This window comes from Pezoporus flaviventris, unplaced genomic scaffold (genome assembly GCF_033815535.1).
Source record: "Pezoporus flaviventris isolate CSIRO_AGI_PZ_B2104156 unplaced genomic scaffold, CSIRO_AGI_Pfla_v1 ptg000081l, whole genome shotgun sequence".
Lineage (NCBI taxonomy): Eukaryota > Metazoa > Chordata > Aves > Psittaciformes > Psittacidae > Pezoporus > Pezoporus flaviventris.
In genome coordinates, this window is record NW_026892629.1 from 3455526 (window position 1) to 3478134 (window position 22609).

General features: G+C 39.3%; 1 protein-coding gene across 2 annotated transcripts in view; it reads right to left on the bottom strand.

Moving 5' to 3' along the window:
* L3MBTL3 (L3MBTL histone methyl-lysine binding protein 3) overlaps positions 1–782 on the bottom strand; it is an 81046-nt gene extending 80264 nt beyond the window's left edge. The window contains exon 1 of one of the 2 annotated variants that reach the window (XM_061475000.1): positions 284–782. Coding sequence is in view for 1 of the 2 variants with exons in the window: in XM_061474999.1 (XP_061330983.1) it covers positions 194–216 (23 nt within the window). In the remaining variant the exon portion in view is untranslated. Of the gene's footprint in view, positions 1–193 lie in introns of both variants that reach the window. The other variant, XM_061474999.1, reaches the window with a different exon arrangement.
* Between the last annotated feature and the right edge of the window lie 21827 nt (positions 783–22609).

The window sequence follows — 22609 nt, forward strand, 5'->3', positions numbered from 1 at the left end:
CCCTGTGCCCCAGCCGCTCCCCAGCCACTTGCGAGTCACTTGCCCACTTTCCCCAGCATTAACTTCCATCCTCCCTGCCCGAGGTGGTGGGGGAGAAGCCCCCTCCCCTTCCCCAGATACGTTTCGTAAGGGAGGGAGAGGAGGTGCGCCTCTCCCTTTATCTCTCGCGCTCTCTCCCAACTTTCATCCTCACCGAGGGGGAAAATCAAACCCCATCGCCAGCCTTCGCCGCTGCCGCTCCCTGCCCGGCTGGCGGATTAGCTCGGAACCCGCCGCTCCTTACCCCCCCAAATTCTCTCTCTTTTCTCCGTCTCTCGAGTAGTTCTGACAAATATGGTCCAGGGCTGCGGGCACCAGTGAGCATGCGCCCGCCGAGCCGGGGCTGGGGAAAGGGGAAACGGCCGTCGCCGCGGCGGTTCTTCCTCCCTCGCCCGCGCTGCCGCTGCGCCCCAGCTCCGGCAGCCGCCACTGGCCACCGGCCACTTTCGACAACCGTCACCCTCTCCAAAACCCCGGCCGCCGCCAGCGGCTCCGGCGGAGGTGTATCATCTTCCCTGATTTACTGCCGACGCCGGAGGAATAATAAGGAGACTTGTGCAGCAGCCGCGCGCTATTTTGGGCGCCTTCAAAAATAATGCCTCGCACTTTTGGGGGAGAGGGACTGTGAGGTTGGGCATCGGCCGCCCCGCCAGGTGCTGCTGAGGCCGGGGGCTGGGCCCCGTCGTCTCCGTGAAACGGACCCGAGACAGCGGTGGGACAGTTCCTCCCCGGCGGCGGGAGCGGGGCGTTGAGGGGGGGGGGGGGGGGGGCGCTGCTCTCCCCGCTTCCAGTGAGGGGTCACCGGGGCGGGTCCGAGGCCGAGTCGTCCACAGCCGGGCTCCTCGGGCGCCCCAGAAACGCGGGGTTCCTCAGCATGGTCCTTAGGATGGGCCTCTTCTCGTCTAAAACCTAGCCTGCTTGCACACTAAAAGTAGTTTCCGATGTGCCACCTGCCTGGATTCTCTCCATCGTTGCCCTGCATTCTCAAATAAAAATACCACCTAGAGCACTTATTTTCTGTCACTTGTTGCTCAGAAAACAGTAAAAACTAAAGGCCCTCCTTATTTCATGGGATTGGCCTGGGTGGACTTCTTTCACCTACAATGAGGTCAGTTATGCAAAAGAACACTAAACAAAATAGATCTACATGAGGCCTAGCTAGACTGGGGGGGGTTGGAGGGGAGGAAGAGAGAAGGGAGGATCACAACCAGGTGCTGATATATATATATACACTTTGAAAAATGTATGTCTATACATATATATATCATTTCAGGCAAAGTGTAAAACAACACAGAGCATAGCCTTAATTATACTAGTCCTAATGGGTTTTTTTAGACCACAGAATATCTCACTAAGGGTGACTACATCCTTAAGTCAAAAAATGTCAAAGTGAATTTTGAATTTTTAATGGTTTGGCTTATTATTATATATCTCTTTAAATAACTCTCAAATCTCGATATATGTGTTGTTAATCCCAGTCATGACCAGTGTCCAAGCTTTCTCTTGATTACTACAACAGAAATATTAATAAACACTAATAAATATCTAGGAATAAGTATCAGCATTAAATATCAATAGAAATAAATACATAGCCAAAATGCTCACCTACAAAGTCAGACTCACTAATAAAATGGTTTATACAAGACCAAATGCAATCTTTTTGCTACCGATGATATGTATTCCATTATAGTAGTATCCCATGATGGAGACAGCATTGCACTGGACACAGGCTAGAGGTGCTTCTTCTCTGACAGGACTTCTGAGTCTCAGCTTCTGTTCAGTAGAGCATTTACTTCAGAATGTGTATTAAAATATTTAAGAATCACACTTGGCAGCTCTCTTTGCTCCATGCTGAAATAATTCAGACATGACTTCAATTAGACTTTTACCATACTGTCTTGAGAGTTTCTATTTATTTAAATCAATTTTTCTTCACAACAGTAAAATGGGGCTCACCCATAAGTGTTTGCAGCATTGGTGCTTAGGCAAAATAAATGGGAGTTATTTTATGATGAGCATTTCTCACGCAGCTTCAGCTCAAATGGCATATCATATAGGCTGCAATTTTTGTCAATGAACATACGTTCATTAGAAACTAATTACAGAAAACAGTATTAACCTAATTGTAATGATTAGTGATAACATAGATTTAAACTCTTCTAAAACACAGATGCGAAATATAGTAAAGGATGAGAAAATTCCTACTTTCCACCAGTGTACTGTCAGCTGAGGAAATTCATGGGTTAGAAACAAAGAATAAACTGTAACTGAAGTCATTCAGTATTTTTCTGAAAATTATTTCCCAATGTTATTGAAATGGTTTTATGCAGATAGTTGCCAAATAACCAGATCATACTATTGTAGCCTTAAATTAGCTGGGCTCTGCAGAAGACTGTTAAGGAATTATACAATTTGGTACTATTTAAAAATCTTGAGGATGTTCAACCTGTACTAATTATTTCTCCAGATGACATTGAGGTTTTGGGGGGAGGCTGTGCCATACCCTGTTATGAAGAGACATTTCTAAGAATATAAATGATGAGTTATCTGCAGTTATTTTATTTATGCTTGAAAGACTTTGTCCCTTTTCCTTTGAAAATCTTCAAGGAAAACGTAGAACTTGTAAAACCCTGTTATAATTCATCTAACCTACTTGCAGAAGTCAGGAGTGACTTCCTTACAGGAAATGAAGACACAGGTGAAAAAATCTCCTTGAAGGATACACACTGGAAGTCAGAACTGAAACTAAGTACTTGAAGTTGGGTATAGTTTCATTATTGGATCAGTAGTTTCAAATGGATACCCATTTGATTAAAATAACCTAGGAAATTAATAAAGGTACTTCTGTTCTCTTCTTCTATCCTTGCCTTAATTATATTGTGGCAGCTTGTGATGTATAATAAGCCCATTATTTTGTCAATAAAATTTATCATGTAAAAATAGATTGAAAGTTATTAAAATATGCTCTTTAAACATTAATTCTGTTGCCATTTTATTTAATGCTAGACTTCCGTCTGTATTCCAAAGATGGAAAATTTTGAACACTTGTTTTCTATAAGTATGGCGTTTAATATGATTTTGGCAGTATGTTTAACGACAGATTTTGGCATAGCTAAACTTGATCTCTTAAGTATTCTCATAAGTGACTGAACAGGTATTTGTTCTATAGCCAGATACTGGTTATTTTTCTAAGAGCATGTGCATGAACATCCATATACATGGCTTCCAAATCCCAATTACTTAGCACTAATTGTTTTCTGCGGTACAGATTATGATGCCTTAAAGATGGCATCTCAAACACAGCCTGGACATAACATTTTCTCACCCTTCTAGCAGCCTGTGCAGCAAATTGTGTGACCTTTCTCACCAGTGACAAGCACCAGTCTGCCACTTGATTCTTCCAGAAGCCAAACCAGGGGGACAAGAAAGAGGCCTTGAGGCAAAAAAAAAAAAGAAAAACACATTGGCAAAAAAATGTTGTGTATGTTATGTTGGATATAAAACTCTAAGCCAAGAAAAAGGAAGTGCAAAAGCATTAAGAAACTGGGGATGAGAAGAGATGGTGTATGTGCCTGTATAGTAAGAAAGACAGGCAAATTGCAGTCTATGGTGATTCCAGTTACTCTCAATAGTGTTCTTTCCTCTCCAGGAAATTTGATGTTCCTGTAGATGTGAAGAAATAGTGACCGAGTCATTTTCAATAGAACTGTTTTTTGCCACTAAGCCCACAGTAATTATCAAAGTTGATTCAGATGCCATGCTAAACTGGAGAGCCAGTATTATTTCCTAGCTCTGAAATTTGAATATGTGCCCTGGCCACATCCCAGCTCCATACCAGAGTGAGACTTGTGTATGTAACAGTTTTTTTCCTGGGAAGGAAGCTTGAGCCTGAGTACTTGAAAGAAACTGCAGTGTTTTCCAGGAAGGTTTCAGCCCAGTATGCACCTGGATGCTCTCTAGGTGCAGCCTTGGAGAGTTTGTTTCTAGAGACTGGGAGTTTTGAGACATTGTGAAGTAGGTGTTTCAAAGATATCATCAAAGTTGCAAGACTACAAAGATTTCCAGAGGTGGTGTTCATCCTGAAGAAATTCACATAAATAACCAAAGTTACTGGATTGTCATTCAGTGTGAAGTGAATCCAGAGCCATATTGCCTATGAAAAGTCTGGGGAGAATTGGACTAGAATAATGAGGTGTAAAAGCAGAAGTCATTTGTGAGAGTGGGTCAAATGCAAATTAGGACTTCTATTGGGAATATTGATGAGGACTCTTGTGCCAGGAGAGGATTGAAATTGGAAGCTTGGACAGGCGGGTCAGGCATTAGGGAATGGCTTGGAGTACTGGCAAACTCTTGAATTAGTTGAGGGAAGCAGGAGACAGCACTGTTTCATGTGGTAGGAAGGAGGAGTACAAAGGTACAGCAGAGACTGTGCAGTCTGGAATGGATGGTAGGCCAAAAGAAATTGGCAAGAATAAAGGTCCTGTGGGAGGGTGAGGAGTACTAAGAGAGACTTACCACAGAGAGAAGGACAAATGGTGTGGAAAGAGGCAAAGAGAGTGTGAGGGGGCAAGGAAGGAAAGGGGGAGGAAGGGAGGGAATCTGCATCAGGAAAAGCTGGAACAGCAGGAGATTTGCATCTTTAAAAATGGAGTGTAATAGATGAAGTTCAAAGGGGTAGTAATGAGAAATATCTTGATTATGGGTGGGGGAGTGGCCAACCACTCCAGAGCTCTTTTTGACATAGACCTCTATTCCTGCATGCTCTTTTCTAAGGTGTGTGAGCACATTCTGCATATAAGAGCCATTATGATTTCCCTTAGCAAAAGGCTTCAGCTCCAACCATGCATAAGATTACAACGGCTTTGCAGCAGAGCATTACATTGGAAAGCCTGTTCAAGCTGGATACTCCAGACCTGTCATCCAAAAAGCTAGTAGTCACTCTGAGAGCTAAGGCTGTATTTTTAAATAAGCACAAAGAAGGCAGACTGGTGAGGCAGCATAGGAACAAATATCACTCTTGGGAACAGAAGCTGAAAGAGAAAGGGTTGCAGCCTGCACTCCTTTTGTGAAAAACAATTCTGTTGAAATGCAACAAATGAAGGGGTTATTTTAATAATTGTTGGTAGAATTTCTAGATCCATAACCGTTGCTGAAAATATCTGGAAGGGAATAAATAGTTCACCCTGTGGGTTTGATTGGACAGCAAAGCCTGGCAGCAAAGGGAAAGGAGGAGGAAGTCCCATCCAAGGCCCTTAAGACACAATGGCAGAGTTAGAACTTGCTCTAACTTGCTCTCCCTGGAGAGCAATAGAACAGTTTTTAGAGCAACATGTGTCAGACTTAGTGACTCGCAGCCACATGTGGACATTCTTCATAAAATATGAATTGATGAAGCAGTAGATGAACAGGAAGAATCCCAAATATTGCTTGTACTTGGCATAAGATCATGTAACTCAAAGTATGCATGTGGACTCTTCTTTCTTTATTTTCAGTCCTTTTTATCTAATAGTGTCCTTCAACAAGTAAATAAACCCCTTTGTTTTAAAAAGGCATTGATGATAAAAGACAGATTGCATATAACAGGCAATACACACTTGATGTATGTGGGATAACACACATGGTTACTCCAAGCAATCATATTTCTCCTTGAACTGGCTAATGCAAAAGTCTGACGACAATGGTTAAAGGCAGTAGAAAGAAAACAGAAATGCTCAAGGCTGTAGCAAACACTGAATACAGTTTTTTTGGACATTGATAAGAGTTTTTTTCTTATCTGAGAATTCAGAATTAGGGTTGCAGCAGAACAGGTATCCGCTAGGCCTATGAAATGCGATTGCAATTAAAGCAATAGAGAAAGCTTTTCCTATTTGCTGTCAGGCCCAACATCCCTTGCAGAATCAGAAGTGCATCCTTCATAACATTTTTCCAATGACGTCATGTCACATGGACATGCAGCAATAGCATTCCCTTCTTTGACAAGCAACAGAGAATATTAATGGGCCCTGGTTCTGAGACTGACAACAAATGGATTATTCAGAATCAGAGAAAATTATATTCTGTTGTTGCCAATCCTGAGTCATGAGGCTTTGTGGATCCAACTCTTACAGTTCCTGGGTTTGAATAGTGAGCATTGTGGCTATATACCTGCTATCATGGATTGATACATCTAAATGTAAATAGTGGCTTCATAAGTAAAAGGGAGTTCTCATTTTGGACTTTTATGCTATGTGCTAAGGCCTCATGCTAAGAAATCTAGCTACCAAAATCTCATTTATTATTGAGAAAATAATGATGAGTGTGAGCTAATATTCTTAGAAAAATAATTGCTCACAATAATAACAGGTGGGAGTACCTGCTTGCTACAGATTGCAAGGCTCGACAAACATGTTTTAGTGGAGAACTCGGTCTTCTGGCTACCACAACAAAGCAGGCAGGATATTCTTTTTGCTTTGAGTACAGAACTGTATGTGTTAGTAGTCTGTGCAGGCTGATGCCTGTTCATGGAAGAATCTACTCATGTTGATTTACATTTACAGTTTCTCACAACATCATTTGATTCCAGTATCCAGTGATAACAGAGCTGATGAATACTCTTAAGCATCCAAGAGGAACTGAACTTCAGAAAGGATACTTTTGCTGAAACTAGTTCATTTTCACATGTTCCAAGGCAAACTTTATGTAACACTTTACATCGAGTCCTCCTAGCTTCTTACCCACCCAGGGAATTTTTTGCAAACCGAAAATCCTTTGTGGCTTAAGAAAGATGATGTGGCATGGGAACATGAGCCATATAATCATTATAGTACTGTGTTGGGAAGCATATCTACTCTATTTTACCTAGCTTGCAAATACTTAAACTGAAAAAATTCAGTTAAAACTGAAGGACTTTTAGATTTGCAGTGCACAAATAACTGCTTTTGAGTGTGTTGGCTGGTTCCCAAGGAACATTTCAATCTTGTTAGTATGCAAAAAAGCACAGAAGAACTTTGAGATAACTGGCTAAAAATCAATGATGGACTACTGTTTTGGCTCCAAAGAGAAAGTGTCTTCCTTTCTTACCACTCACCTGGGCAAACATGGATGTAACTAATAATTTCACAAATATTTAATAATTCTGAAAGCACCATGTATATTCTTTAATCACAAAGATAATCACAGTGATGATGATGTGCAAGGGTATTGTTACAAACCTCTTTTAGGGGCTATTCTTAATGACTAACTTCTGGCATCTCTCTTACATGCTGAGCTTGGAGCTAAGGCTTTCTGTAAAGTCAATGGTGTGAAGAACATTCCTTAGAGTAGGATTTAAACACATACTTTAAGAGTTTATTGCTTTTAATTACCTATACAGTGAATTCGTATACATAGAATCATAGAATCACAGAATACCTAGGGTTGGAAAGAACCCTAGGATCATCCTGTTCCAACCCCCCTATATGCTTAACGTTATAGACTATGTGAATATCTGAACTGCAGTTATCAGTCCAGAAACTTTAGTAAAAACTGTCTTCTGCATGATGATGATGGATGATCTCTTTCCATTCATAATATTTCTGACTTCACCTGTCTTGAATGACATAGCTCTGAGTATCAGTCCAATGAAAAAGAGATATTACCTAAATATATCTGAATGAGCAAGAGTATATACTATATGTACATTTATTTATATAAAAATACTTAATCTTTGACAAGTAACAGGGTTGCTCTTCTGTATGGAATGTAAGCCAAATTTCAGCTGGAAACAAATAATTGAGTTATATATGCACACATAAAAATAGACTGACCTAAATCAATAATAACAAAATCACATTATAATAAAATGGTATTTGTTGTATAATTTCCTGAAGACAGAAAACACCTATATAAATGGACTTAAATAAGGAAAGCCATGTAATATTTGGTCTATATTATGCACCCATGAAGCTCTGCAATAGGATGGATGGTTTACATGCATGTGAATCAACACATGAACAGTTTGTCTTCCTGGTACAATGCTGTTTGCAGGTAAGATAGGTATTTGATTCTGAGTATCACTATCTGCATTTGTACCAGAAGGTTGATGTAAGATGACATAGTCTGAGAAGAATAAGATGCATACAAAAAATATTAAGTAAAATTAAAATAATTTCATTTCTGGAATAGGCCACAGTACTGTACAGTTTTATTTACGTTACTCCAACTGATCCAAATAGGGCTCTGGTGAACACAGTTCTGCACACATCAGGGAATCTGCAGCTGCAGATTTGAATAGGATAGATTATATAAACTTACTGCACATGCTGCTTCTCCTGCTGTAATAGCTAATATGTCAAGACATGCTTATAGAAACAGACACATGCATATGTTCATCATAGACAAGGTAGGTGCTCAGCTGGAATTCAAACCAATGTGTATTTAAACCTACTGTCACCACTGCTCTCTTGCACAGTTTGCAAATTCACAAGCATAAATTCCAAATAATTTAAGTTGTAGTTCTCTTCAAAACTAAGAGCTGGATGTATAACATGGTAATTGTGAATATTTAATACTTCACAATACTCACAGCAATATCTGTTTTACCAAGGAATATCTGTTCATAAGCCAACAGACTGTGTACAATATGAACACCTTTCTTTAACTGTAGCTACCATTACTGGTGCTCCAACCCAACTTGCAAATCCTTAAAGGTTAGTTAACTCAGAATTAGTTTTCCTCACAGTAAGAGGATGATGTACTCCAAAGTAATGAATATATCCATATCAATTTCTATTTAAAATTCTCAATTTTGTTGTCTATAACATTACTGTTTTAAAAAATGTTGCAGGAATTCATTCATAACAGAGACTTTTTCTCATTAGTATTCTAATAGGTGAAAAGTAAATGTTGGTAGAAGCTAAGCATGGAAAATTTCAGCCTAAAATATGTAAGTAATGAATGACTGAAAATAGGACATTAGAATGAAACAGTTTTCTAACCTTGTTGCACTTGCCTGGTCATAGCTCTAATACAGAGTTTATAATATAAGGAGGAGTGTTTCTGCAGCATAGATCTGGTTGCTTAACCAGTAAAATACAAATCTAGTCATTCAAGTACAGCATAGAAAAGGCAAAAAACTCCTGGGTTGTTTGGTTTTCTTTTTTTCCACTGGTTAGTCTCTCTGCCTTAACACAGATGTAAAAATAGCCACCTGAGGCAAATTTAGGCTCCAGTTGCCACCTGAGCTTAGCTGAAAGATAGCTCAATTTTGGCGTACATTGGCTCAAACGTATTTCAGCTCACTCTGTCAATAAGAGCAAAAACTAGTTGTTCTCCATGACACAGAGCCCAGTTCTCTGAAAACTAATCAAGATTACAAGGTCATCTTGCTCTGGTTGTTGAAGAACCATCAAAATAATTTATTATTTTTTTTTAGCTTCTGTTCCAACATAGACCAAATTAAAGAAGAAATCTATAGCAGAAATTTGCAGTAGATCAAGATCAGTAGAATATACAGTAGATCAAGTCTGCATCATAACTGATGAACTCTCCAGTTGGCACATATGACCAGGTAGTTTCTATATCCCGGGAAATCATACAAATTTCTCAGGTGCTTAGTGGGTCAGATAGCAATGCTGATATTTTCAAATAAGAGCACCAATATAGACACGAGGGCACCAATCCTTCAAATAATGTAACTGCCTTATTCTGTATATATGTGTGTGAGATTGCAATAGCATGATCATTATGTATGTTTTTGAAATGAGGCAAAATAAAAAATTGGAGGATAAAATGTACTTCTAAAACCCACTCAGCGACTGGTCAACCAAAAGCCCACAGAAATCAACAGGCCATTAATTACTAGTGAGAGGTGGGCTCAAAAACTTTTAGACCATTTTGAAAATTTTGCCTGTGTCTGAAAGAATCTAACATTTTTGGAGCCAAAACCTCATGAGTTTAGTGGATCTTGTGTTTATACATTGGAACTTCAGAATGTGAAAATACCACTAACATTATGAATGTTGAGAAAAAAAAATAAAATAATTGCTGTGTTTTACATATACTTGGCATTAGGAAAGACTGATCTATGCGACCAAAAATAAGCCATGTAAATTAAAGCAGCTAAACAAAGTGACAGTGGTAATTATATCAAACTGCTGAGTGCAGCCCTCTCTACGAACTGCAGTGAGCATTACAGATTCCTCTGATCTTACATACATCTTTTCTATTGGACTCCACGGCTTTGCGAAGTCTTAACTTATAACTTTCTAAAGGGTGCTATGGCAGCCCAGGGAACTGAACTTCCAGTGACTTTGCACAACTGTGCAGCATGTGAGAACAGCTGAGGTTCACCTGAGTCTGGAATGCACAGCTGGGAGATTTCCCCAGCTCCAGCAACAGCTCCCATCCCCACTCATCCACCCCAGTCACTCCAATCCGATAACCGAAGAGTTCATGTAGACCTAGATGGCAAGTTTAAGACGTCCCTGTCATCCACATATAAAAGCCTCTGTGAGCCACAAACATTAGGGGAAATAAGTAACTCATTCAAAGATTTGAAGTTCTTTCTGACTTCTTAACCTGGCTTTTGACTGCAGTTCATCTGCTATGTAATGATTCCCAGCAAGCAGAGTCACAAAGAAAGCAGTTTTTGATAAACCGGTTGACAAGAATCACTGCTTCTTGACAAAATCAAACACCTCCCATGCCCCTCTGGCAATCCAAACTCATGCTGAGTTGACTGTGAGGATATAAAACACTTGGTCTTTTACCAGCAAGAAAAAAAGGAGTAAAGTCTTAACATCCCCAGATCCAAGGTACAGGAAGTCTTGGTGCTCTTGGATTCAGCAGAGCCTGAGCAGTGAGCTCTTCCTGGTGAGCCTCCCACCAGCTCTCCACTGCTACCACAGGAAGAGGTGTGTGTCAGAGTTATGAAGGATGTGGAATAATATCCACTGGATGTGGGAATCATTAGCTCCTTTAAAATCTGGATTATATTGTCCAGGTATCTTGATTTAAAAAAGTCAAAGTCATACCGAGTATTGACAAGTAGCTTAAAAATTAGCAGTTCTGATCTTCAAGGTGAAAAAATATTTCACTCTTTCAATATGACAATTTTTCATTCCTATGTATAAAAGCTGAAAAAAAACCCAACAAACCCAATCTAAATTTTGACCTCTCTGTAGCTGAGCATCTACTATGGAACCTGGAGCCTAGGTGAATTATGCACTCTAAATTAAAACAGATAGGAGTATGAACTTATCATTGTTGTGCATGTAAGTATTATGTATATAAGAATACATAACATAGTTTTCCTATATACTATATATACTGTAATTTTGCAGACTGTTGGAAAGGTGGGCCTTAGGCTTGAGTAGTTCTGTGTAGATAGTAATATGTATTTGGAAGAACATTTTGTATGCATACATTTTTGTTTGAATATTCTTCATCTTTATAAATGCAAAGCTTGAAGTTGCTTTGAGGTTTGGCACCTTGGAAATTATTCTATTGGAGACAATTAATACACAGTGCTTGTAATTGTATATATTTTGATTGTATCTGATAGCACAATCTGTGTGAAGTTGTCCCAACGTTTTAAGACACCTCTTTTAGTTACTTATACCTTTGCCAAATGGTCTTCAGACTGAAAAAAATCTTACCAGATGCTTTTCCTTATCCTGATCATTTTATTGTTCGTTTCTCAATTTATAGATAAAATAATGTAAGCCTTTATGAGAATGGGACTAGACAAAAAGTGCATTATGTTGCCCATGTTGAAAATGTACATTTTTACCTTTGAAGTTTTACTTAACTTCCAGAAGTAAAAATACTACATTGGACAGGAGTGGAGGGGCTTTATGCTAGGGAAATATTCCAGCTAAAAAAAATCTGAAAAATCTATCCACATTTTAAAAATTTCATATCAAAAGTGTTCAGCAAAGGCTTGCTACAGATTTAAACTAGAGACAAAACCTCTGAAGAGCCTGTCTGCTGTGGACATACTCAGGGCTGCACAGCCAATTTTTCCTGTGATTACAGCCAAGCACCACAAAATGTGTGCCTCTCAGGGACCTTTCAGTTGACAGAGTGCAGAGGAGAAAAATGGTTTGAATGCAGTGTAGGCAAAAGTGGCATTTAGGAGTTAGAGGCTGTATACATGGAGAGAGAAGTGGAAGCAGCATGATGATCTAGGGTGGGACCATGAATTGCTATGTGTAGGTGCAGGAGATGGGGACTGGAAGCTTGTGTGGAAGTTAAGATTTAGAGGATGGCAACCAACCAAGGTAGAAAAAGGAAGAGAATGGAGGTCAGTTGAGCAAAGGGACCAGGACAAATACGTGAAGTGAGTTTGAGGAGGATTTCAGGCAATGGGATTGAAAATGAACACCAGGTAAATCAGGGATTGGGTAGTGCAAGAGGGCTAAATGGTAGTTTGGGAGATGGTTAGTGGTTAAGCTGAATTATTTGGGTAGGTAAGAAGATATGAATGCAAAAGGCATAAAGAGGACTGTGAGTAAGAGTCAAACAAAACATTAAAACAATGTTTTAAAGGTTCAAGGGAAAATTAAATGCAAGCTTTTAACACATAGGAAATGCCAACATTGATACTGTTTTTGAAACTTTAATTTGAACCCTTGGGCACAAGCATGATGGTACACTATTATGGCATGATGATAGATTATTTCTTCTACAGAAAGCCAGCCTTACTCATGGAACCCCATTATAAGAAATCTCCTCTGGGTTTTCACAAGGTTATAAACTGAAGATTACAAAACTTCTGCTTCATTGACTCTGGCGTTTAGAAGGTGTGAAATGCATTAAGCGGTGGATTGCTAGAAGGAAAGCCACCTGCATGGAGATGCTGAAAATTAGGTTCCTTCTTTGCCGATGACAGTTCTTGTGATACTAAACAAGTAAATTTAACCTAATTTTCACAGATGGTCACTAATTACTCATTTTCAGCCAGCTACCCAGAGGTCTGAGGTCCAGTTTGAAGTGGTGTCAGCTAGTCATAGCTGAATTCTCCTGGAACAACACTTCAGATGTAAGGACTTGAAAAGTCAGGTCCTTGGCACCTTGGACACTGAATATTACAAAACAGTTTAAGTTCTTGCTTTCCCAGTCTATGACAGTTAATGTTTCTTACCTCAAACTGTTCCTCAGGCCCAGATGTCACTCCAAATAGAGAATTAGAGAGAATCATAGAATCATAGAATGGTTTGGCTTGGAAAGGACCTTAAGATCATCTAGTTCCAACCCTCCTGCCATGGGCAGGGACACCTCACACTAAACCATGTCACCCAAGGCTCTGTCCAGCCTGGCCTAAAACACCGCCAGGGATGGAGCATTTACCACTTCTTTGGGCAACTTGTTCCAGTGCCTCACCACCCTCACAGTAAAGAACTTCTTCCTTATATCTAACCTGAACTTCCCCTGTTCAAGTTTGAACCCATTAGTCCTTATTCTATCGCTACAGTCCCTGATGCAGAGTCCCCCTCTGGCATCATTGTAGGCCCCCTTCAGATACTGAAAGGCTGCTATGGGGTCTCCACGCAGCCTTCTCTTCTCCAGGCTGAACAGCCCCAACTTTCTCAGCCTGTCTTCATACAGGAGGTGCTCTAGTCCCCTTATCATCCTCATGGCAGTCCTCTGGACTTGCTCCAGCAGTTCTATGTCCTTATGCTGGGGACACACTGCATTTGGAAATGTAGTATTATTTGGTTATTACACAATTGATTTGAAATTAAATACCTCAATAAAAACCTTTTATTTAGGCAAAACTACATGGATTTGTTTATTTCATCCTACAGGGAGTTTGGCACTTTTTTGGTTAATGATTCATCTCATACAAGGGGTCAAATAGATTCTTGAATTAAATACGTAGGGAGAAAAAAACAATAGCTCCGGAATAAGAAAACCGTTGTACGTTGCATTTACTGAAATAAAACCTATATGGTTAAGCTTTTTAACTAAAATAGAACCTTAACTTTTGGATACAAACTAGAGTACAGTTTGGAGTTACAGTAAAATACCATGTAGACAAATTAATTTCAGTGGAACAATAGTCTGAAATGTTGCATTCATTTCATTTTCAAACTTAGGAAACCCAGACTGTGATTCTTTTATACCCAAGTAGGGTTCATTAAATGACAGCTAATGTAGGAAGATACAGAGCCAAAAACCTGGGATAGAAAAGGAACATTTTTTGTAGTAATGTGGGAGGGTGAAGCTCAAGAGTGTTTTATATCTTTTAGTGACTCAGGTATTACATACTGAGATAAGTGCCTAGCAGCAGAACAGCTTTGTATGTAACTTCTCAGGCTAGACTACTGAAAGCAAAGAGTTACACGAGGGAAAACGTGAGAATGCTTGGTTCAGCTGAAATCAGACTCAGGACAGTCATAATCCTGGAGTAGTGTTTACAGCTCATGATCAAATTATAAAAAAAAAAACAGAACTGGAGATAACACCAAATAATTCTGATGTGGTTTGGTTTTGTTGATTTGGTTTTGGGTTTGTTCCCCCCCCCCCCCCCCCCAAGCATTAAATAGTGAAAACCTAAACTAGAACCTGTCATTTGCTATGTATGTGCTAATTTTGCTATTCTTTTTTTCCTTTCCACCAGCCCATTTTCCTCCCTTCCTCCCTCCCTCCCTCCTCCCCCCTTTATTTTTTTTTAATTCCCATTTTGGACATATGCACTGTGGCACCTTGCATTAACAGCTCTAATATCACCTCCCCCTGAACCAAACTTTTGAACAACTTATAGTAGAGAAAATTGCTATTCTCCCACATTAACTGTTGACTGCTGGCAGAGGCACAAGAAGGTTCAGGCCTCCTGAAATGCACAGAGAAAGTCCATGGGAGAAACAAGCTAACTCCTCAGACCCTTTTCTGTTTCTCAACTCAACTTTTAAGATAACAGAGACAATCCTTTCCCTTCTAAAAAGGTCATTCAAAAATAAGGAATGTGTTTTTTTTTTTATTTTAAACGTGTATGAGGATGCATGCACACTTTCTTGAAAAAAATTCCTTTCTCATAGGAAAAGTTAACAATCCGTTACAGAAAAATGACTTCAGTCTTCCAGGCTGTGAGAATGAATGTTACTGCATTTGAATTACAGATCTAAAACATTGCAGGGGTTTTCTCTAATTTTCCTTTGAGCAAGGCACTGTCTTGTCTTGAAAACAAGTTAATGAAATTATAATCTAAACCACTATATACTTCATTTTTTTTTTTTAAAACAGCCCCTTGAAACCATGAAAGAGATGATTTAGTGTAAGAACTAGATTCCCTTACCTTTTGTATGAAAGGAAAGACTGTGAAGGAGCTAAATTTTCAAGAGTAATTAATTTTGCAAGGAAAAAGTCATAACAGTATATGCAGGGTAGTGGTCCAGTGTTTTGGCTGAAAAGCTTGAAAATGTAGCTTTCGGCATTGCAGTAAGGTGGCCTTGCAAGTTTCAGTAGGTATGATCTTTTGTTTTCATAGCCTGCAGCCAGAAGGGGTCATTAGACCCCTTCAGTTCAGTAGACCCAGAACATCAGATCTGTTACTGTATTACATTCAATACAAGCAATTAAGCTAGATGAGTAAGGTTTCGATGCCCAGAAGAGTAAGAGATTTGTTAGCCACAGTCAGAAAACAGAACGCATAAGGTGACACGTATGCCCAAGGTCATGGCAAGAGCTGATGACCCAGTAGGTGATGTGATCTCAGAAGATGAACCACACTTCACGCTACAGAGGAAGAAAAAGTCCTCTCAAGTACTTGTCAGGTCTAATGTGAAGGTTATTCTTTTCCACCTCCAAATCTGGTAATGAGTGAAAATCTGAATATATGAGGAGAATGCAGGACTGCAAAAACGAAGATCCTCAGCACAGCCTTAAAGCAGGAATTCATTCTGCATGAGGTCCCATATCCAGGTGTGGTTGATCTCTGGTAGTTTGGAGGATAACTTACTCACATATTGCTAATTGTACATGAGGCAGAAAAATACCGTACTGGTTCTTGCTGGTGAGTAACGGCCCTATGTGAGAGATCCAATTCTAATGGTTGCTTTACTGCACAACTATAATTTCACAACATGCTGAGAGCACTGCCTACAATATCCCTGAGGCCTATGAAGGATGAAGATAAACATCACTTCACTAGATGCAGACTTGGTAAAACCAGAGGGAACTGCACACCCATCCAGTCAGTCCAATGGACCTACTACACTTTTTCTCAGGAACTGGATTAAAGCAAATCTTTTTAGAATGAATCTTGCTTGAGATTCTGACGTGTGTCCTAAACTCTCTGCATATATTTCAAATACTTTCAATTTGCCACACCAATAGAATTTAAATCAGATCCCCAATTTTATTTTTGATAGCATAGCACCAGTAAGCTAAACTAGTGTTAAAAATAAATTCCAAATCAAAATTTCAAGCCTATTTCCATAAGAAAATGGCAGTACAACTGCTGATCCTTTGCCTTTAAGAACTGTTAAATCTCTAACAAATTAAATAACAAAATAATGTAGATGAAAACTCTGGTTTCAAATGGAAACTAATCAAAGATAGCTATCAACATCAGTTAATGGCACAGAAAGGACATAATATTTAGGCATGCATTTTTTTATATATATACATCTGCTAATGTAAGAAAGTAGAATACAGCAAGCAAGTTTCTGGCTTACTCATGCTTTTAAAAGAGATCTCTGTTTCTGACTACTCGTGTCAGACCAGTGCACAATAGAAAAGTATACTAACAGATATAAGGCCTCTGACAATTGTTTTTTAATGTAGGATCATAAAATATTTTCTTGCATAATGATAGTAACAGTAAAGTGGCACTGGTGTGAAACTGATAAAATCAAGATCTTGAGTAGGTTAATGTGTTTTCGGAAGTGACCGCAAATAGCACTTGTGAATGGAAATGTGCAGCATCTACTTCAAAAAGCCATCCATTATTGCAGTATTATGAAGGAAAAGGAAAGGATAATGTCATAAGAGGTCCTGGCGCTAGCTGAGGCTCTGTGTGAACTGATGGATACAGACATCTCTAAATCAGAGATTTGTGGCACATGATCAGGTGCTGTAAAATGTGACTATTTGCATGGGTCCTGTACAACTGGGCACACATAAAAAGGGATTCCGATTTTCAAGTCTCTTTTGTCTCTGTCGGTGTGTGCCACTCACTACCTTTTAAGTATCATGGAACGTACCTGGTACCTAAAACTGAATGATGGGCCTCAACTCTTGCATTTTGCCTGTGTGAAGTTAAAAGCTTTACTATAACAGACTTCATTTAGACAAGCAGACAGAAACAAATATGATATTTACTTACTGTAGGCGCTTTCAGTACCTAAGGTTAAAGAGCCATCTGTTTCTCTGGTATAATTCCACTGGTTTCAACGGAATCAGGGCAGGACAAATTTGATGCTATGCGTTCACCTGGTCACCTAGCACACAGCAGAGACGTTCCCTTTGTGTGGAAGCCTGCGTACACTTAGTTTGCCATCTAGTGGCAACTATTTTGAACACAGTAATTTTAAACGGTAGCTGTTATTTTAAACACCAAGGTGTATTAAATTATCAGTTTCATGAAGACGTCCATTATCAGTTAAAAAATATTTTAAAGCCTCAAAGGGTAACTGAATGTATACCCAGCATTGTACATTCAAACAGTAAAAAAATCCTGACCTAAGCTGACTAACATAAAACCATTTCCAATTGCACTTTCTGTACAGTGTGGCTGGATCTATATCACCTGTAGCATTTTATACGAAAGAAGGTGGAACAAAATGCTGATAATTAGACATCTTCTAAGTCACCCGTCTCACCCTCCTACCAGTCTCTCTGGGATTAAAAGAAATGCTGTTACTGAAAATTTTCACGTAGCCAAACTGTGGCCCTACCTGAGTAGTCTCAATGACTGGAATAGCAGCTGCTCATGTGGGAAAAGCAAAGACATGGCCAAGTCAGATTGTTTGTGTTAGGGTTATGAGTTACTAACAGAAAGACTAGTCACAGCTAACGACCACATGCCATACCTTCTACCCAAAGCAGCTACCAGAATCCGCTCAGGAAATGCAAAAAAGATGTACATTCTGGTGGTGGATGGCCTGGTAGTACTTAAGCATTTATGTATGTGGGTATATTTTCCTTACTTTTAATGATAATTTCACTATTCTTAAGAGTAGCCGGATGTTTATCTGCTTGTAATACTTAAATGATCTTTGTTACTACGCTATTCATTGCCTTATTATTATTACCATATGTATTGTGACATGGGAAATGTATCTGACACAGGGAAATGCTGTTACCTTATTACACAGATAAACGTCTCATTGCTTCAAACTCAAAGTGGCAAAGACTTCTGCCTTCTGCAGAAGGAATTACATACATTTCATAAGAAGCTTAAAAAAACAAACCCAGTGTCAGAGTACAGTGTCCCTAGACCTGATTTTAAAATAGTAAAAAGGTATGAATCCTGCATGTTTAAAATCTACTGGGACCCAATTCTATAATGACGGAGATGAAATACTTGACAGACAACTGATGTCAGTCTGTCTACAAGACGTGCCAAATATGTAGCAGTAGATAACCTTGGTGAATGATGGGAACCAAAGGGTGATAAAAGGTCAGAAGTGAACACAGGTTCTCCAATTTTAGAGTATCCTGAATTGATGGGGAAATCCCCCAAACTCTGAAAACTCAAGCAATGTGATGTGAAAAATTTGATTTAGGAAAGATTTAGGCTGCTGAAATTCATATTAAGATGTCATATTAGCTATCATTCTGCAGAAAACTGTTTAATAATGAATCCTATTAAACTGGAGCTGTACTAAAAAGCTGTTGAAATACATTTTGGAGATGTCTTAAATACAATTTTTTGTCTGTTTTCTGACAAATATTAGCTGGATCTACTGTCAGAGAAGCAGTAAAATTGAGAATTTTTTAGATGAGACAATTTATCAGGTTTCTGAGCTTAATGGTATGTCTGCTTACACTGTAGTAGTCAAAAATATAAATATGCATAGATGTGTCACTGAGTTACTGAATGCATCTGTATTCAACCTCCTACTCAGTGATCACAGACAAATGCTCAATTCATTGAAAATATACTATAGCCCCAGTTGCCAACCTAGTTGTGATAAAGTGACTTGCATTCTGTTCTGGGCCATGAATCATGGTCACAGGAGTTAATTAAAGTTCTAATGGCAGGGTCACCAAGGTCAAGTGAATGAGTTTGTCTCTGTGTAATTAGGACAGAACAGAAGATAATGAAGTTCAACAGGTGTAACTGAGAGCAGAATATGTCTGCTGTATTCAAGTGCTTGACTTGAAGATCCAAAATTGATTCTGGAGTGAAAAGTTGGGAAAAATACCTTTTTACTTGTCAATGGAAGATTTTTTTTTTCTCTAGAAACGACAGGTCTGAAAACAGACAATGTCCCAGTGCTCTTTACTCTCATTTTCAAACCCGCTAAACTCAAGCATGTGAATAACGTGATTGTTTCAACAGCACACATTTTTATTTTCAAGGCAAATGCAGTGTATCTACGACTGCAGAAAAATAAAGATAAATGAGAAAATTTTGTAGATGGAAATTCACCCTGGATATGGTTTATTCTACGTCAGATCAATTTTAGAATTTCTGCATTTTCTTACATTAAAACAACAAGTTCCACATCAAGAAGGCACATAACTAAAGCCATGAATTTGTGGCATTTTTCAGTCTAATAAGAAAATACATACTTTATCCTGACGTCTCTATACAGACATCTCTTGCTCTCAAACTTGCCATTTTAAAAACAGTCATTTTCCTTAAATACCAATAAATACAGCAAAAGCGTTACCCCATGAGCAGGACAAAATGCATGCAGAAGAATTTACTGCATAATCCTAAGAACCCAGTGTAAAAGCACTGAGGCAGGTTTATTTAAACTCCATCTTCAGAGAGCAAAGGTAAATGTGCAAATATGTATGTGCCCCGACAGTCATTCCCCAGCAGTTCCCAGCTTTGTATTAACACATTTATGATAGCCATTGGCAGTGCAAATTTCTTTCTGCTACCATTCCAGTGCTCGAATCAGCCTTTCAATCAGAAGGTACACTTCTGCAAATGAAAAAGGAGCGCAGTTTCCATGCCCAGTCCTGGTATCTCTCCTCAGAACACCAGAAAGAGATGGTTAACTAGTGCAATGTATTACTGAAGTGGGGACACCTGCCTGCAGTGAACAAAAATGAGGCTGTTAGGTCATTTCTTAGAGACTCTACAGTTACATCTACCCCAGTAAATTAAAACAGTGACTGGGAACATTCTTGGGCACAGAAATGGGATTGCACATTACATTAAGTGCTGCTGGAAAGGGTTCTAACCCATGCCGGTTAGCACAACTGGGGAGGCTGGCACAGACCTGGTTCATGCCTCCTGGGCAGCTTGTGATCAGCCACCCTGTCTGGTAGAGTACACACCAGTCACGTCATGCCATGTGGCACAGGAGCATTCATGGCACTTTTATGGTGTTAGGATACACATAGTGTTAAGCTTTAGCGTAATGTATAAAAACTATACTTGAATCAATTATAAAATAGATAATAATAAAATGTTCAACCATTCCAAAATCACCCACTATATTGTGTCAGCTAGGTTCTGGCTTTTTCAAATAGTGGAAAACAAGGCTTGGTAGCTGTTAGGTTATGTGATAACAGCCCATCTGTAGTCCCATGAAATAGTGCAGAGAGACAATGTTGGAGGAGGGTCCTAAATAATACCATGATGGACTGCTCCCACACCCATTGAGGAGAGCCATTGGTTCATCTCTTCAAGCCCAGAGGGGCATGGACTCACAGTGGCAGGCAGGAATCCAAATTAGAGCCTCCAGAGGAGCTGTCTTCGTCCAGTTTTTTACCAGGAGAGCCTCAGCACTGTTGCCCAGGTGTGAAACCCAATATGAGGCCCTGGATTACTTTTCAGGCCAAGAGGATTGAACACATGGGACACAGGAGAAGAGCGTTTTGGTGATTGCTGAGAATTTGTCACAGGATGTCAGGGGAGGAAACAAAGGCTGGAAAATGGGGGATTTAAGTGATTTGGAGAGATACAAATGTGGAAAAGTGCTTTTGCATGTGTGAGTCTGGACCAGTAACTAGAATAAGGCTGCAGCCTAAGGGGCTCATATATCCAGGTCTCAACAACAGGGCTGACTGGGATCCAAGGACCAGCTACTGGCAGACAGTGTCTGACCCAGATACTGGGGAGATCTACCTTGTATATATTCATAGATTATCTTCTCACTAAAGTGCTTCCAAACTTCTCAGCCAGGGAGGGGAGCAGGATGACGTCGCTGGTAGTGTCTGTGCTCATGTGAGTACTCTGTGTGCCTGTGATCTGTGTAACATACATATATGTGTGTGTGTGTATATATGCACATATGTGATGCATATGTATGCTCTGTGTGTGTGTGCTTACTGGGAATACATTTCAGTCACGCTACTGTTTGGACCTGGGGATATGGAGCTGCAGCAGCCTGGCCTCTCTCAGGCTGTTCAATCCAGCATGATATTTTCTCTAACAGTAGCACCAGTTCTACAGCTGTGGGTCAGGTTTTGTGGGCCTAAAGTGATTTTTCAGTGCTTCACTGTACTCATCAAGAATTCCCACTAACACTAGCGGAGATGCCAGAATATCTTCAAAATGTAGGCGGTGGTAATCAGCACATTAAGTTTCTCAGCAGAAAGGCCAAATATTGTTTTTTTTAAATACAAACAATTAAAATTGGTTCTTAGACATAGAGTTGGGCCAGGGTGGAAAGTTTACATTGCTGCAATTGCGTTATAGCTTCTCTCTGGATAAACAGAAGACTTTGTTTTCAGTTCTATCAATCCCACACCAGTCACAAACAATACAATTAATTTCCAGTTTGAATAAATAAAGCCTACCAAATTGGTTCCTTTGCCAATACTTTTAAGTTTTATATTGAACTTCTTCACAAAGCCAACAGCATCAGTTAACAAAACAAAAGATGTTGTTTATTATTTTGCTAAGCCAGCTCCTTAGATGCAAGTAGCTCATCGGGGTTAATTATCTCTAAAAGAATCCAATTCATTTGCAGTAGGAAAATCAAAAAGAATGATACTTTTTTTTTTTTTTGTTGAATTCTTTCAATATTATAAACATTTTAGAGTTCATGGAAATTCAAGGATACAACTTTTCAGGAGCTTTAAGTCCCTAAAATTCACCTCTTATTTAATCAATTACATTGAAAGCTCTTTTACATTATATTATTAGGAATGAGGACATTGTTAAAGAAATCCAACAAAATTTGGAACTAACATTACTATTAATAATAATAGAAGATTGATACATTCAAAGCATATCCCTGCTTCCACTTAATTCTCAGATTTCCTGTCCTTCAAAATTTATCCATCTGCAGCCGAGGTTAGAGAAGAAAAGAACCCAATTGCTTTAATCCTCATGGAGGTAGAGCATAGAACTCACATAATTCTAGCTCTTTCCATATGGGAGCCAAGCTGTCATATTGAGGCTGTATAATGCATATATGATCAACACCAAGTGTAGGGGCTGTCTTTCATAGGATACAATTAAGCTATATTTGCTAGA